Raw genomic sequence first — 16,074 nt, 5'->3', positions numbered from 1 at the left:
ATCAGAATATTCCACTCATTTTATGTATAAAATTATGTAATAAACTTTTCTCTTTTTTTAATACTTTCGGTTACTACTAACACGTGTCGCTCCTTGCTGACAGGTCGTTACCGGTCGAGCTGTTTGATAAGGCTCTGGTCCAAACTACTATAGAGAATAGTTGATTTATTACAAGCAGATAAGAAAAATGATTCAGCTTACCTCTTAAAGCTACCATCAGCCGAAGAATTTCGTTTGTTCCTTCAAATATTTGCATAATTCTAGCATCTCGAAGTGCCCTTTCATAAGGGTAACTCTTCATATAACCCATACCGCCCATTATTTGTAAGCATTCGTTTATGCTCTCCCAAACACCCTCAGAAGAAAATATCTGAGAAAGAAAAAGAGTATTTTTAATATAATTAAAAAGAAATGTATACAAAAAAAAACCGGCAAAACTTTACATTTTCTTTTTATTCTAAAATGTAAACAGAAAGAAATAATGGTCTAAGAATTCATTTATATTTTTAATAGCTTCGCTTCAAGGAAGTACGCAAAGGGAGAGGGGGGTCACGACTTTCCTCTCTCTTAGATCCTCTCTCTTAGAGGTGATTAAACAACCTAGTTCTTTCCTCTTTCTCGTCAGCAGAACTTGATTAAATGTTCATTTTTAGGCACATCAAATTTCATCCAAATTCCGTTGACGATTTCATTGAATTACTTAAAATTTTGACTATTTTTCATCCATTTTGTTTGATAACGGTTTTGAGAATTTGTTGCGCGCTGTTTGACAACGGTAGTGAAAATTTGTTCAGCAAAGTTTGAAAACAAGGCATGTTGAAAAACATGGATAAAAAAGCTAACTTGGAATCAATGCTAAGTAACAATACGGAGTCAAATTTCAAAGCACTTTTACAGAAAGATTAAATTGATTTATCTTAACAAAAAAATAATGTAGAAATAAGGCTGTTTTAAGAAACATTTTGACAACGGAGTATTTCAGAAAAGAACAATATTAACAGCTTTGCGCAATTTTTATAGCGTGTTTATGGAACACTCAAGACGGGAGGCGCTTGGAGAATCAGAACCCCCTCCCTTTCTTCGAAGAATTCGTCCAATAAATAGATGCCTTGACACTGCAGACAACCTCTACGAATCACTTTAAGAATGCGTAAATGCGCAATTATTATTATCTTCTGTATTCACAAATTTGCAATAAAGTCAATATGTAAAAATTAAAAATAACTAAATGACGGCCACCCCTATCCCTCCCCCAAGGGTATATAACCCTCACGTTTCAATTCAAATTCGTGCACGAACATCCCCACACCGTTGTGTGCATAGAGCTAAGATTCCTTTCGAGCAAACTTGAGTCAGAAAACCTTGAGTTAAATTCAAACAAGCCTATTAAGTTAAGTCTGTAGGATGGTTATATTTGTTGAAAATGTGCGCTGGGGACTAATATTCTATTCTCACCAGGCCTATAACTCATCGGTGTTAAACACGCTTATTGCTTCATTAGATTCAAGAGATTTATATTTATAGAGCTTGTAACTCATTCCAGTAAACCTACTTTACTCTATTCTATCTAATCATTTAGACTGGTCCAGTTTTCACTTTACCGAATCTCCCCCCCCCCCTAACCTCCAGGGTACTTTCTGTTGTTTTCATTAAAAACAGTTTGTTTTTTTTCACGGATTCTTGTTGTCTAATCATTATTATGAGAATTAATTTTTTGAGTTTCGGCTCACCTCTACTTGAAACAAATTTGACCAATCAATTTTCAATAAAAAACGACAACAAACACAAAGTGAGAAAAATAAAAACGACAAGTACCTACTGAGTCACCTTCTCAGTGGATGCCCTCTTCATGCCACTCAGTGAGTCCCCAGGTGGCGGATAAGGGGACATCCTACAGATATGTAGGGTACCTCCCATAAAGGGAAGCGTGGACCAAGGGGGACCTAGCCCCTGGGGCTCCATAAATTGAAACTGGGGTACCCCTGTCTGGGGCCATAAATACAGGCGGAGGAGGAAGAAGACCCCTCTATGCACATTGAGCAGGGCCGACCAACGTGCGGACACATAGCGTTAGTTGCAAACCTTCTTCCAGCAATGGGTTATATTAAATGGTGCTGCAGGATACCATCGTCGCAGGATCCTATCCAGAAGGACCACTGCAAAATAAGGCGGATGATCCAGATTTGGACAACGGCCCCGGCATGTTAGGTACGCCTGTTGGGTTCCGGCCCAGTCAGGGACTAGCGTCCCTGCCCCTGGTCGAGCCAAAGAAACCGGTTGGGCGTTGGCCTAGCGAGTTATCCCGGTAGAAACAGGACCGCTAACGAAACGTCAACGATAAACCTGGGATCTGACCCTCTAAATCTGATGACGACCCATGCAAGCCCCCAGACCAGATTTTTGAATGCGAACAAACCGCTTAATATCGGCCAATGGAATGTTAGAACCATGTCGACACTGTCAAAAACCGAACAAGTCGTTCGTGAATGTGACAAGCTTGGACTTGACATTGTCGCCATTTTGGAAGCAAGGAGGAAAGGCTGCGGCATGATGAAAATCAGTGGCAACCACACGATGTTTAAAGTCTTATACAGCGGAAAAATTGAGAGTCACTTTGCCGGAATTGCAGCAATATTAGGTCCAAAAGCGAAAGGCCCTCTGCTCATAGAAACCGGTCAACAAAAGAATACTGTATGTAAGGTTTCTAGCCACGCCAAATTGTCGTTGAGCGTGTGCTACACACCCACAAATGATGCTGATGACACCCTTAAAGATGAGTCCTACGACAACCTCCAGTCTGAGATCGATTCAATCCCGCTCCACGACGCCACCTGTTCCGCAGATGACCTCAACGAAAGGGTTGGCCAAGACATATCCTACTGCCCTGAAGTGATGGGCCACGATAGACTTGGCACCATAAACGAAAATGGAACTCGACTTGTCAGCTCCGCTATGGGGAATGATATGCTGATTGGCGGTACACTCTTTTAGCATAAAGATATCCTCACATACACTTGGACGTCCCCGGATAGCACCGTCAAAAATCAAATCGACCATTTCCAGATCCGCCGGAGATGACGAACAAGCCTAAAAAATGTTCGAAGTTTCCGAAGCGCCGACGTTGGTTCAGACCACGAACTAGTAGTCACCACACTAAAATTGAAGCTGAAGTCTAATAATCGGAAGCTGAAGATGGACATACTCAGAAGCTTTGACGTGGACAAACTAAGTGAAAACGGCGTCCGATATTCGTTTGGCATCAAACTGACGAATAAACTTGAAGCCGTATATAACCTACCAGAAAGTGTCAGAGGCTTGGGAGACAATCCGCAAAAGTTACACGGATACGGCCGGCTCAGCAACAGTGGATATCTACGAAGACCTGGGATCTCACAGAAAATCGCAAGAAACTGAAGTCGAGCTTCCTTGGGGAAATGGTCACCAAGAGCTTGACCTATAAAGAAGCTGATAGAAATGTAAAGAAAAGTGCCAGTTCCGAAAGACAGAAATACATGAACGAAAAGGCCAAACAAGCCGAAGAAGCAGCGAGCCGTGGAGACACACGAACCGTATATCACCTTACCAAAGAAATAGTAGGTAAGTCAAATATACAAGAATGCCCGATGAAAGATAAAAATAGAAGGTTCCTGACAGATGTTGAAGAACAGATGCGAGTTATTTTCAAGACCGACTTAATCGCCCAACGCCAGCGGTACCGCCGGATATACCGGACTAACCTCTCTTCAGTCTTCACATCAATTACACAAAGCTGACAGCCGACGAGTTACTTTCAGCAGCTAAAAAACTTAAGAATGGGAAGGCCCCTGGTAGAGACCGCATTTCAGCTGAAATGATAAAGTTCAGCCTGCGTTGAACCCTGGCCATCTGGCTATCCTTCTTCTCGATCCTCTGATAGACCGAAAAATTCACCAAAGATTGAAGAACAGGAACCTTAGTCCAACTCAAGAAAGGAGACGCAAAAAAAGCGGCAATTATAGAGGAATCAATCTTCTTTCGATCCCTATAAAGCCCTTCACAACGATGATATTAGGAAGATTCCAAGCTGTCTTTGATCCTCACTTACGTGAGTAACAGCATGGATCTCGGCCAAAATACGCACCGTGCTGGAGGTTTAACAAATGGAGACAGCACTTGTATATACTCTTCGTGGACTTTGAAAAGACGCTTGATTCAGTAGACCGTCAAATAGTGTGGAGAGTATTGCGGTTTTACGGCATTCTCGAGAAGCTAATCCGTCCAATAGTTGCCATGTACGAAGAGACGGAATGCTGTGTTAAAACATCGGACGGCACCACACAATGCTTCAAGGTGATGTCTGGCGTCCCAGTTATAGACTACATCTTTAGGCAGATAAATATGCATGGAATCCGGATTGCAGGAGAGCTTCTTCAGGACGTTGGCTTCGCCGACGATGTTCGGCTCATAGAAGGCGACAAGCAGAAGCTTCAGGAATTCCTGAACAATCTCAGAGAGAAAGCTGAACAGTTTGGACCACACATAAACACCCCTAAGACAAAAGCTACGTCAATCAGTAGTTCACCCATGGAATCCAAGTGGGAGGAGAGGATATCGAACAGGTGACAGACTTCAGGTATTTAGGAAGTACAGTCACATCCAGTGGCGATTCTGAGGAGTAATTGCGCACCAGAATAGCCTTGGCCAACGCATCATTTCAGAGTCTTCTACCAGTCTGGAAATCCACCGTATACTCGTTGAAGTTGAAACTCGGGTTGTTCCAGAGCAAGGTACTGTCAATCTTGAGTTACGCTACGCGATGTTTTAAGCTACCGGCGGAACAGGAGAAACGCCTTACCACCTTTAAAAATAAATATCTTCACCGAATCCTTAGAATCAGTTGGAGAGACTGTGTCAATAACGACGAGATCCGTACCCGCAGAAGCCAGAGAGATATCGCAACAGTTGCACGACAACATAGATGGCGATACCTTGGAAACATCCTCCGCATACCAGATCACAGACTTTCAAAAATGCTCTTCCACTAGCAAACGGAAGGCACCCATCGCCGAAGAAGACCAAAGAACTCGATCCGTAGGATGTATGAGCGTGACAGAAGAGCGCTCCAGACGAGTCTCATTCCAGAGTGGGAAGGCATATACGCAGCGGCTCGCATGATGGAATATTGGAGGCTACTCACCGGGACTGGAGGAACTAAGGTAAGGTAAAACGGCCAATAGAAGATAGTACAAATAAAGATTTACGCATACCTTATTATCAAAATAGTGTATCTAAGGAAAAATCTATTAACTGGTACGAAACAGAAATTCCAGAAACTTGAGGTCTCAAGAAAAGCAAAGATATTAAACATTGTTCTCAAAAAGTACGTTAAGTTATATAAGTTGTAGTTATCTAGCACCTTAGGATTTTTTGCAAGCAAATCAATCGTCAAATTTTCAGTGGCAGCCTGAATTTCCACGTTCGCTTGATTGGAAAACGAACCCTGGTTAATCAGAAGCTATAGCTGCTTCATACCTGTATGGCTTCAAACCTGTATTCTTTTTCTTTTATTCCAAAGCTAATAATTTCAGTCAGTCCTATTTGGCTCCCAAAACAAAAAGCCTATAGTTACTAAGCTAAATTTTTTCGATTTTCAACTTGCATTGATAGTTCAAGTATAACTTTTTTGTCTTATAATATTTATCTAATTTGTAGGCGCAGCCTCAAAGGGGACACAAGACTGAGTTTTATTTTCGTTTCGTCAATACTATTATCTGATTGTGTTGTTGTAGTTATGATGAGGAGGCTTAAAAGCCGACACTGTCCCCAGGCGCTGAAAACTCTAGCTACAACTCTGTCAGGCGGAGGATCGATGGACAATATTTCTAGATGGACAATTCAGCAAGGACAATATTTCTTTCAGTACAAAAAAATGTGTTTGTATCAAAACGAAGTTACTGATCAGAAAGATCAAATTTATAATCTATCACAGACAAAAAGCTTTATAGTAAATTTCACACTTTAAGGATCAACATTCACTTTTACAAAATTTTATTCCTCAAACAAGTCTACAGGTTGCAATCATTTTACAGAGACACCGTTTTGGTATCTGTAAACTACCTTAAAATGGTACCATTAAAGCTACCAGCTACAATCATTACAAATTATTTCCCCAAACGATTGATTTACTCAAACGGTAGAGCTAGATAAGTCAGAGAATTGGGTATTGCTCTTTGGATTTCTAAAACAAACCAACAATATTCACCAAACATTAGACTATAGATTGCCCTGTGTCTCCAACAGCGCTTAGGCTATCTAAGAAGAGTAACCAGTTATCTCTCATCGATGGCGTCGCCCAGACATCCTCTTATTCGGGTTAGATTGGGGCATTGAGATCCGGCCATAGCGTGTTTTTGGGACGTCCTCTTCTTCTGGTACCACGCGGCTGGCACTGAAGGACGACCTTCGGTATTAGAATTTCGGGCATTCGGATCACATGCCCCAGGTATCTTTACTTCCTATATTTGATCACTTCGGTTATCTGATCACTTCGGTTGTTTTAAATGCATGTTTTCGAAAGCGAGGAGTTTCTTTTCAAGTTTTTAATCTTGGTCCCAAGTTTCAGAACCACGGCAAAACTTTGAGAGGTCGTTGCTGTTGAACGGCTTTAACTTGAGTTGGAAATAGTACTTCTGGTTCCACCGAATTTAAGACAGCTTCCTGAAGGATGCATTAGCCTGGCTAATTTTTAGACTGACTTCTCCCTGAATCGGTCCTGAATTGTGGATGGTACTTCCTAAGTGCGTGAACTCCAAGACTTGCTCTATCGTCTGGTTATCGCATAGTAGGTCGAGTGAGGATCCAGTGTTCGCTATATTTTTTGTTTTGTTAGCATTTATCTTGAGGCAAAAAGATTCGGCAGCGTCTCTGACTTTGTTAAGGTATTGCTGGAGCTTATGTTTGCAGGACTTTTGGAGGCTGATATAGTCAGCGAAATCAGCATCTCCAAGAATTTTATTATACAACTGGATTCCATGGCAGCCCCATCTAGCAGCTTCGTCAGCCTTTTCCGCTTTATGTTCAAGGATACGAAATTTATCAGCGCGAACGCTCTTCCTTATAGCCTTCTGAAGCATAGCATACTCTAGTTCAAGAGCAAGATTTGCAAAACCATTCATCTAACTGGTAATTCCAAATTGGCCCTTCTTAAAATGAACGACAATTCCCTTTACAATAGCACTTTCTACTGAGAATTTGGGTTCCGTATGTGAGCTAATCATGGATACTGTCAAAAAGGGACCTTACTGAGTTGAACAGCACAGAAATGACCGACGAAAAGTTAGCAATAAAACAGCACCTTCCACTGAGCATTTAGATTCCTCATACAAATTAATCCTTAAAGCTTTTAAACAGGAAAGACTCTTTATTCGGCCCTTATTGAATTTTCCCTTACGATATCATTTTCACTGAGATTTCGGGTTTCTCCTGCAAATTAATTATGAAAGCTGTTGAGTAAAAAGGGACATGTTATTGGGAGGTGGCCAGTAATGGCCCTTATTGTAATAAACGACAAAATATTACCTTAACAATAGCACTTTCCACTGAGCACTCAGGTTCCTCATACATATCAATCATTGCAGCTGTTAAATAGGACAGACTTTCCATGGCGTAAGCTGTGGCAGAAATTTTTGCAATTTTTTCTTGTATAAGCTCAAAATCTTTCAAAGGTTTCCCAAATTGTGTTCTATCAATACAATGACGTGTTACATCTTTCAACAAGTGCTTCAAAATTCCTAAAAGAATAAATTAGATTAAAACTGATCTATCAGAATTCTACCCGCGAACAATAGTAGTAGTAAAATACCTTATTACAAAAAAAACACAATAGATTAATCTGCCACAACAAAAAAGTATGGGTAACTTTCAAGAGGGGGAAAGGCCACTAGTGTCGACAAGAAATGTCAATGCCATCTAGCATCTGGCGACACTTGGCATTTTTTAAAGTAAAATAATAAGAACAATTAATTTAATTATGTGGTTGAGTCCTGTGGTGGCGCAGTGGATTTGACCTTAGCTTGGTGATACGGGACCCAGAGATCGAATCACGCTGCGGGAATGCACTGCAGGGCCGACGCAAGGACCTTAGTGGTCAAGAAGCGTCGTTAATTCTTAACTAACTAACTAACTAATTTAATTTGTGCAGTTAATAAAATTAGTGTAATTAAAAGTGTCTGATCTCAGTTCCTGACAGAAAAAGGATTTCAAAGCTTGAAAAAATGCCAAGTGCCTCCAAACACTAGATGGCGCTGAAGGTTTTCACCGACACCAGTGACAACACTGCCAAAAGTGTAAAGTTACCATGAAAATTTCATTATTTTTGGAACAACCAAAGAGAAAACATAAATAGATCAAGCTTTTCGGATATGCATATACCCAAGATGAGTCCAAGGCGACCAAAATGGTTTTTATTTTGATGTACTTAGTACTTCAAGAATTAAAAATTAGGGAGAAATACCAAATTAAACACAAAATACTAAGCTCATATCATTTTTTAAATTCTTTTTTTTAATAATAACAAGTAAAAGTTACTAACTTTGGAGCAGAGACAGCAAAGATAAGACGCAGACTTTGCTAACAAAAAGTTGCTGGCAAATAATTTAAGAGATTCTTTGCTATCCACTAATCAGCTTGTGCTACCTAGGGTAATAAAGAAAAAAAATCTTTCTCTGCCTTCTCGCCAAAGAAGCGAATGGCAAAATTTCGTAAGACATATGGCGTAAGACATGTGTATGACACAAAACATAAACAATGGCGTAAGACAATCAGCTCTGAATGAATCCACTCCTTAACAAAAAACTTCACTTGGAAAAAAACTGGTCCACCCAACGGATAATTTCAAAAATGAGACTCCATCTGATGAAAGGGTTTAGGATAGTTCTAGAAAGGGTCTAGAAAGGGTCACATTTTAAAAGTCTATTTCGTATTTATATTTAATTACATTTAGCTAAATAATAATTAAATACAAATTTAACTAATAATTTTATTTATTTTATATATATTTTTATTTAATTATATCTAAAATAATTATATTTATGACAACCTCTGCTTAGAGCTCTTTTCATCCCTAACTGAAGCCCAATTACTATCTTTAACTGGTACTTATCTAGCTTCCTAATTTCCCTTCATTTTTTTAACATGCCAATACAATACCCTAGTATTATGCAACCTGGTTCCATCATCCAGATTCTCATAGTAATTACCAGCCTTATCGACATGCTAACAGCTACATTACTACTACATACAAAGTATATCTCCAACAAGGCTTTTTACACCAACAACCCTGATTCATAAAATAGGACTCAAAATTATCAGAAGGACTAATAAGTTCATAGAACTAAAATTGCCGAAATGAAAAATACGGAACAGCGAAATTGAAAAGCCTATAAACCACTGAGCCCGTAATTCAACACCCATAATCCACTAAACCTGTAATCCAAAACCACAGCCTTGCTTTCAAGCTCGATTGCTGAGTTCAGTACCTAGAGCTGGTATTCACATTAAGAACTACATAGGTAGGGCCGTATCCAGAACTTTTCAGGGGGAGGGGGCACAAAAAATTAAAAACGCATCAAAAACTTGTTTATGTTCATTTATATTACGTTTTTATGAGTCGAACAAACATTTGGGGGAGGGGATTCAAAACCATTAACCTCCATCCATGGATACGGCCTTTAACCTTAGCAGTCAATTACCATTTCAATACCTAGAACTCGCACTCACATCCAGTACCTAGACTATCAACTCAAGGTCCTAACTGACGGTAGAACGGCGCAACTTAGTCTATTTGATTAATCCATTCGAACAGTGAGTGCAAAAGGTCCAAGATTTATCCGTCTATCTAACCTTAGTTAAAATTCGTTTTGTTAAAAAGTTAATCAGCTTCACCGGCATTAATTTATCAGCTCAAAAAATTAGTTACATAAAATAATGTTTATTTGAACATATACTTCGAAAGTTGACTCACCTGCACCGGCACTTCCCATACTAAATCTTCCGTTATTAAGAATTTCCATGGCAACACCAAAACCACCCCCAACAACACCAAGAACATTTTCTACAGGAACAGGTGTATCTTCAAAATGAACCTGAAAAAAATCCAAATTTTAAAGTACTTGCCTCATTTCTATTTATTTTCGTAATGTTTGTAAACACCAAGATTCATAGTAGCCAAAATCTGTGAAATCGTTTCTTTCCTTAGTCTTAAAAGATAATTTTCTAACCAACAATTGGAGCATACAATATTAAAACGGACCAAGGACATTTTTCAATACTCCAACATCGCTAAAATCAGGGCAAGAAACCAGGTGCCCCCTCCCCCGATAATAGCAAAAATTCGAAATATCAGGACTTCAGCCATTTTTCAGTGTTTTATTTCACAGGATGACAGATTGCCGAAGATTTCGTTCAGCCGACAAGGGCGAAACAAATATCAGATTGTCTCTGATTAGGGTGAGAGGATATCGTAAGGAAACATTTAAAGCAAATGGGGACTACCTGGGAGGGCGTTAAGAGGAAGGCTTTCAACAAATTTGGATTAAGTAGGAGCGAGTGTAGATATCTTAGCCTCAGGCGGCTTGGTGCTGCAGTAAGTTGTTAGTAGTAGTGATGTAATTGTAAATGCAAAGACAGTGTGTTCTAAGAAACTATTTCCTCCCCCCCCCCTGAATTTTTATATAAATCGTGAATTGATCGTAAAAATGCAGCTAAAAATTAGATTGTACACTGCGATCTTAAATCAAAAAGGCAATGCATAAGTCATTTATTCAAGTGTATTACACAATTAGGTAACACGGTGCATGAAGACCTGACGCTTCCACTTCATTAGTGCCATAAGATACAAGCAGGAAGCAAAAAGGTGACCAATCACCTTAAAATTAACTTTTCGCCTGTGTTACTGGTTTTCCAATTCGACTTTAACACTGCCATAGCGACTTGTTTTTATAATATAACAATTTGTTATCTTTAATTGGAATTCTTTCCTAGTATTCTTTTTAATGCTAGTTCATCCTTCAGTATAGAGAACAAGTTCGATGATCGAATTTGAAAAAATTAACTATGATATGCCTTAAGTCAATCATTGTTTGTGGCAGATGATATTTTTTTCAAGAACTACAAGTTTAAACGCATATTATAACAGCCAGAAAATAGTAATATAAAAATATTTTCGGCAATCTCAGGTTAGCGTGCTAGACCAGTAATATTATGTTCTTCAGGATAGGGGTTCCTCCAAGTGGATGCCTGGATTATTCTGGGGAGGTCATTAAAAAAAGATTACATTACAAAACAATTCCTAATGGCGTTACATCCGAGAAGTAACTGTCGGCGTAAAAAACAGATTAGAAGACAAAAGCGCCATTTCAAGAAAATTTAGAGGGGGCTAGGGACTTTTTATATTTTTCCTATTGAAAATATTAATAATAAAAAAAGTATTTTCATAACCTAAGAGCAGAGCACCTTTAGGTTTTCCATTTTTAAAAACTAAAATACCAAAATAGGCATCTTTAAAAATCTGGGGGCAGGGGTAATTACACTTCTCCTAGCCGAGCAGTTAGGACGCTATACTTGAAGTTATTCGTCCGTGAGGACGAGTGTTCGAGTCACTGTGTCGCTGGTTATTTGGTTTGGAACGGGGGTTAGTGGTATGACTCTGTAAGTTCAGTCAGAGTCGACCCAGCTCCAAATGGATACCTGAAAAAATCCGGGGAAGTGAAATATGAAGGTTATGCAAAGGCTAAGGATTACTGCCCCCCTCCCGAATTCCACTTCCTGACTGAAGTGACCAGAAACAAATATCAGCACCACCAGTGGGAACTGTAAATCTCAGTGCCGTATCCTTTCTCTTATTAGCAAAGATTTCCTAAAGTGTTTGAAGCAACCAAACTGGATTTTCAGGTATGCTCCTCTGTTACTACATTGATTTTCACCATGCTTGCTGGATGCCTGGTGGCTCTTTACTTTTACACGTACAGTAATGCTTTTTCTTTAATATCTGGTTACAATTTAGATTATAAACTTATAACTCTACTATAGAAATTATATACCAGGCTACCATGAAAGTCGAATGAAGATAGATTTATTAGTTCTCGAATTATCTGACAGTCAAGTAACTTCAATTGTCATGAAATACAAATTGAATGATACAACAAAGAATAAATAAACAATTACAAATCAAACCAAAAATGCTTGAAACGGTCATCCAACCTCTTGCAATAATTTTAATTGAATAATAATAATTAAAAAAAGATCCTATTTTACTAAACGAACACTTGACTTAAACTTTAGACGGTAAACTATATCAACCAAGAACACCAATGGACACAAAACCTCACATCAGCGATAGATAGCGTAGATCGCTTTAAGCCGGTAGCGTGCTCTCTTGAAGCGCACTCAGCGGGGGCCAGTTCACGAAAATTGGGGGGGGGAGGCAATTATGTTATTTTTCTATTTTCCTCAATGAAAATATAAAAAAAAAACTTGAAAAAAGTGTATTTTTCAACATCTGGGGGAGCGAAAAACCTAGAGGGAGCCATACCCCTTTCCAAATTGGCACTCCTAAGCGCATTTCATCGTTTTTGAAGGTAAAGAGGGTAGAATTCAGATGAAGCTAATTAAAAAGGTCTAAAAAAGATAAAATGTAAAATAAATAAATGAAAAATAACAATAACGATACACAATACAGTTTTTAAGATTTGAGCGTATTGAAACAAAAGAGATACATAGTAATTGGTCATCCTTTCCTTACATGACGGTTCAATATCTTTGAAGATAACAATTTTTAGAAACAGAAGTTAGCCATCGTTGAAAATAAAAAAAAATCTAGAAATTGTAACACATTACCCCTTAATATATAATCGAGGGTGTAATAATCAATTAAAAACTAAAATGTAGTATTACATATCCAGGATAAAAGACCCAACAGATGGAAAGTAAAACTCATATTTTTAAGAAAATCGAAAGTTTTTTTTTTATAAATCATTTTTGAAAAATTCTGTATTCATCAATATTTGCCAGGTTTCACCTTCCTATGGTGCAAAAAAGTAGTGTTTTCTGGCATTGTCTCTCCTCTCTTAGCCACTTTTTCTTTCTTCCTTCTCTCTTTTCTCTTTAGTGTCTAAAATGGCAAATGGAATTGCATGTTCAACTGTCATCCTATTTTGATGTTTTTCTTTTCAATCTAATACAGTCAGGTAGACTTTTATTGGCTTTTTTCTTCTATTTCTTCTCCCAAACTCAAACATCGAATAAAATATCGTGGGTGCAGCGGTAGCTGCAATCTAGTAAAGGACGAACCACTGCCCATAGTAACCGAAAATAGCCTAAATCCCATAAAGTGTGGCACCAAATCAAAACTAAAAGTACACCACTGGGTGAACAGCAAGGAAAATCCTTTTTTGCGTTCGAAGAACACTAATGTGTCCCCCCTTTTTTTCCTCCGCTGCTAGCAGGGCGATGGATTGCCATAAAGAGCTGCTTAATGCCTCATTTTAAAGGATATTGCTACATCTAGAGCCTTTTGTATTTAAAAGCACAATATTTAAAATAAAGTTTTGACAAAAAAAAACTATATTTTCGTATACAAGAACTAAAAAGGAATAGGATATTTCCTGCAATAGTCTTGCTGGTCTTTAAACATTTAATAAAAAAAAAGACATGGCCTTCGTAATTGACGCCAAGTGCTAGAGACACAAACCGTTCAGAAGCCAAATGAATGTTGCTTTTGGCACAATCGTGATAATTGTTCCAAAAGCTGTGTCCATTCTCGCTTATGTTTCAGCATATTCTAAGCTCTTAAACAAATAAGCAGACAAAGAGGAAAAAGAAAAATGGAAGCCAATTGAATCATAAAATATCAACAAAAGCAACAACTTATTTTTTTTCACTGTTCTCCATTTTATGAAGAGAGGGAAGCTAAATTATATATTTTTCTTCAGCTAAATTTGCGTTCCTCTTTAATAGCGATAACGACAAATTTTCTGTTACAATTACTGTATCAGCCTTGCAACACTGTCTTCTTGCCTTTTCATTAGATATTTCCGACCAAAGACGACTGGTAACAAGGATTTATGCTGGATTAGGTTCTGATGCCTGTCAACACTTGGGTCCTTACCACCCTTTGATTAGACTATATGGATTGTATTGTCTGTGTTATTTATTTTTTTTTTCTTTCCTTTAGCGTTTTTACTCCGCTTAAATTGTTAAAACAAGCAGGTAATAAATAAATTATTATTATTATTAGATGCCGATCCTTGTCATATCCATTGACATATGTCATTCTCAAACAGATTGAAAGTGCCCAAGAAGCAGATTTAAAATGGCCGGGGAGATATCCCTTCTGCTAAGCGTTATTCCACGCATCAACTAATCTGCAGGTGAGGCCTGTTAGGCCGGTGAGGCAATGTTCATGCCTTTAAGTCTCCTGAAGACAATAATCCAGAAAATGCGAAAGCATAGTATTGGTATAAAGAGTATAGAATCAAATATATAATACAGTATAAAATATAGTATAGTACCAACGAGCATAGGATACTGAAAAGAGAACTCTGAGAAACCAACAAGAAAGAAACAAAAAAATAAATACAATCTTGTCTTACTCTGCAAATTCATTAATTTAGCTTTATTGCATATGTTAAGATATCTCTATTATTTATTTTTATATTTTCTCAAATTATTTTAAATAGGTGGGAAATCAAGAAACAATCTTGTCAAAAATCCGCAACAAGATATTTGTGCATACTTGTTAAATTTATTTCACAGAGCGGTGAAAACAAAGGAATAATTATTTTTGGTTACTTTCTTTTGGTTTATTTATGTTTGCTTTATTTTCTAGATTTCTGGGTCTCAGTTCCAATCTTTCTTGAGAAGTTAATGTTAGAGATTGATTTATAATTATCTTTGTTATCAGGTTAATTCTTATCATTTTTCTATTAATTTTCATTATTTTGTTGTTTGCTTAATTTCTCACAGTTTGTTATCTCATTAAGTTGTTATTATTTTGTTAATATTTAATATATCATTATTATCATTTTTATCATCATTTTTGTTACAATTTGTTATGTCATAGCTGTCACAAGTACTTTATCTAGAGCAAATTTTACTAGGATTAGTGTTTCGAGTATTTTGGACCAAGAGAGATAAGAGGATATATCCAACCTTTGTATGGAGTCAACCCTAGTAACATGATCACGTTTAAAAGAAAATTTAAGGACCTTCTCTCTCGTCTCATTTTACGTAATAAAAAGCAACTTCGCCTTTTATTCAGGTTTGATGAAAATGTCCATTGTATTAATATTACTACTGCTACTACAACTAACAACTCATTGGGCCATCAAGCTACCGGATGTCAACACGGCTACGCACGCTCCTCCTTCGTTCCGACCAATATAAAGCCTCCCTATTTACAACCTCTCAAGAAGTTTCCGTTTCCCTTAAATTATTCATGACGACATCCTCCCACCTCAGTCAGCGATGACCTGCTTTTCATTTAGCCCAAGACTCGTAATTCCCAACGTGGGGCTCAGGCTCCACCGGTGGGGCTTGGGAATATTTTGGTGGATCCTGCGCAGAACGTACACCCTTCGACTGACAGTACTATAGAGCCTAGTAAAAAAAAAAAAAAAAAAAAAAAAAAAAAAAAAAAAAAAAAAAAAAAAAAAAAAAAAAAATCATGTTAATGACGCTATATTTACACACATTTAAAGAGTAAAACAGATACATGATATTATTGCAAAAACGTCATGCATTCTATGAAAGATGTTGCATACAGACACAAAATTTTATTCGCATAAAATATACCTAAAGGACAATTTGAAAAAAGATGCCAAGTTAATGGGCTTTTAAACTTTCTTCAGGTGAATACGCGTAAAATTTTGGGCAGCAAAATTTAAATATCACGAGAAGGGCATCAGAATTTTAGAAATGCCTAGGTGGGACATGGCCCAAAGTCGGTTGGGAACCACTGCCCTAGACAGATGGCCGACAGAACAATCTTTAGTAGTGTGTCATCCTTCATCCGCAGTCTTAATAGTAGTGTTTCCTCTA

At 37.9% G+C, this 16,074-nt stretch overlaps 1 protein-coding gene across 1 annotated transcript in view; it reads right to left on the bottom strand.

The window, feature by feature from the left end:
* The window catches only part of LOC136038154 (complex I assembly factor ACAD9, mitochondrial-like), a 59,685-nt gene that overhangs the window by 17,788 nt on the left and 25,823 nt on the right, over positions 1-16,074 (bottom strand). Inside the window, exons 6-8 of the mRNA XM_065721200.1 lie at positions 10,001-10,121; positions 7,558-7,769; positions 202-370 (exon numbers count right to left, since the gene is read on the bottom strand). Coding sequence (XP_065577272.1) covers positions 202-370; positions 7,558-7,769; positions 10,001-10,121 — 502 coding nt within the window. The remainder of the gene's footprint in view (positions 1-201; positions 371-7,557; positions 7,770-10,000; positions 10,122-16,074) is intronic.

The sequence above is a fragment of the Artemia franciscana genome, chromosome 17, assembly GCF_032884065.1.
Source record: "Artemia franciscana chromosome 17, ASM3288406v1, whole genome shotgun sequence".
Classification (NCBI taxonomy): Eukaryota; Metazoa; Arthropoda; class Branchiopoda; order Anostraca; family Artemiidae; genus Artemia; species Artemia franciscana.
Note: the sequence above shows the minus strand (reverse complement) of the source record. Positions and strands in the feature narration are given on the sequence as shown.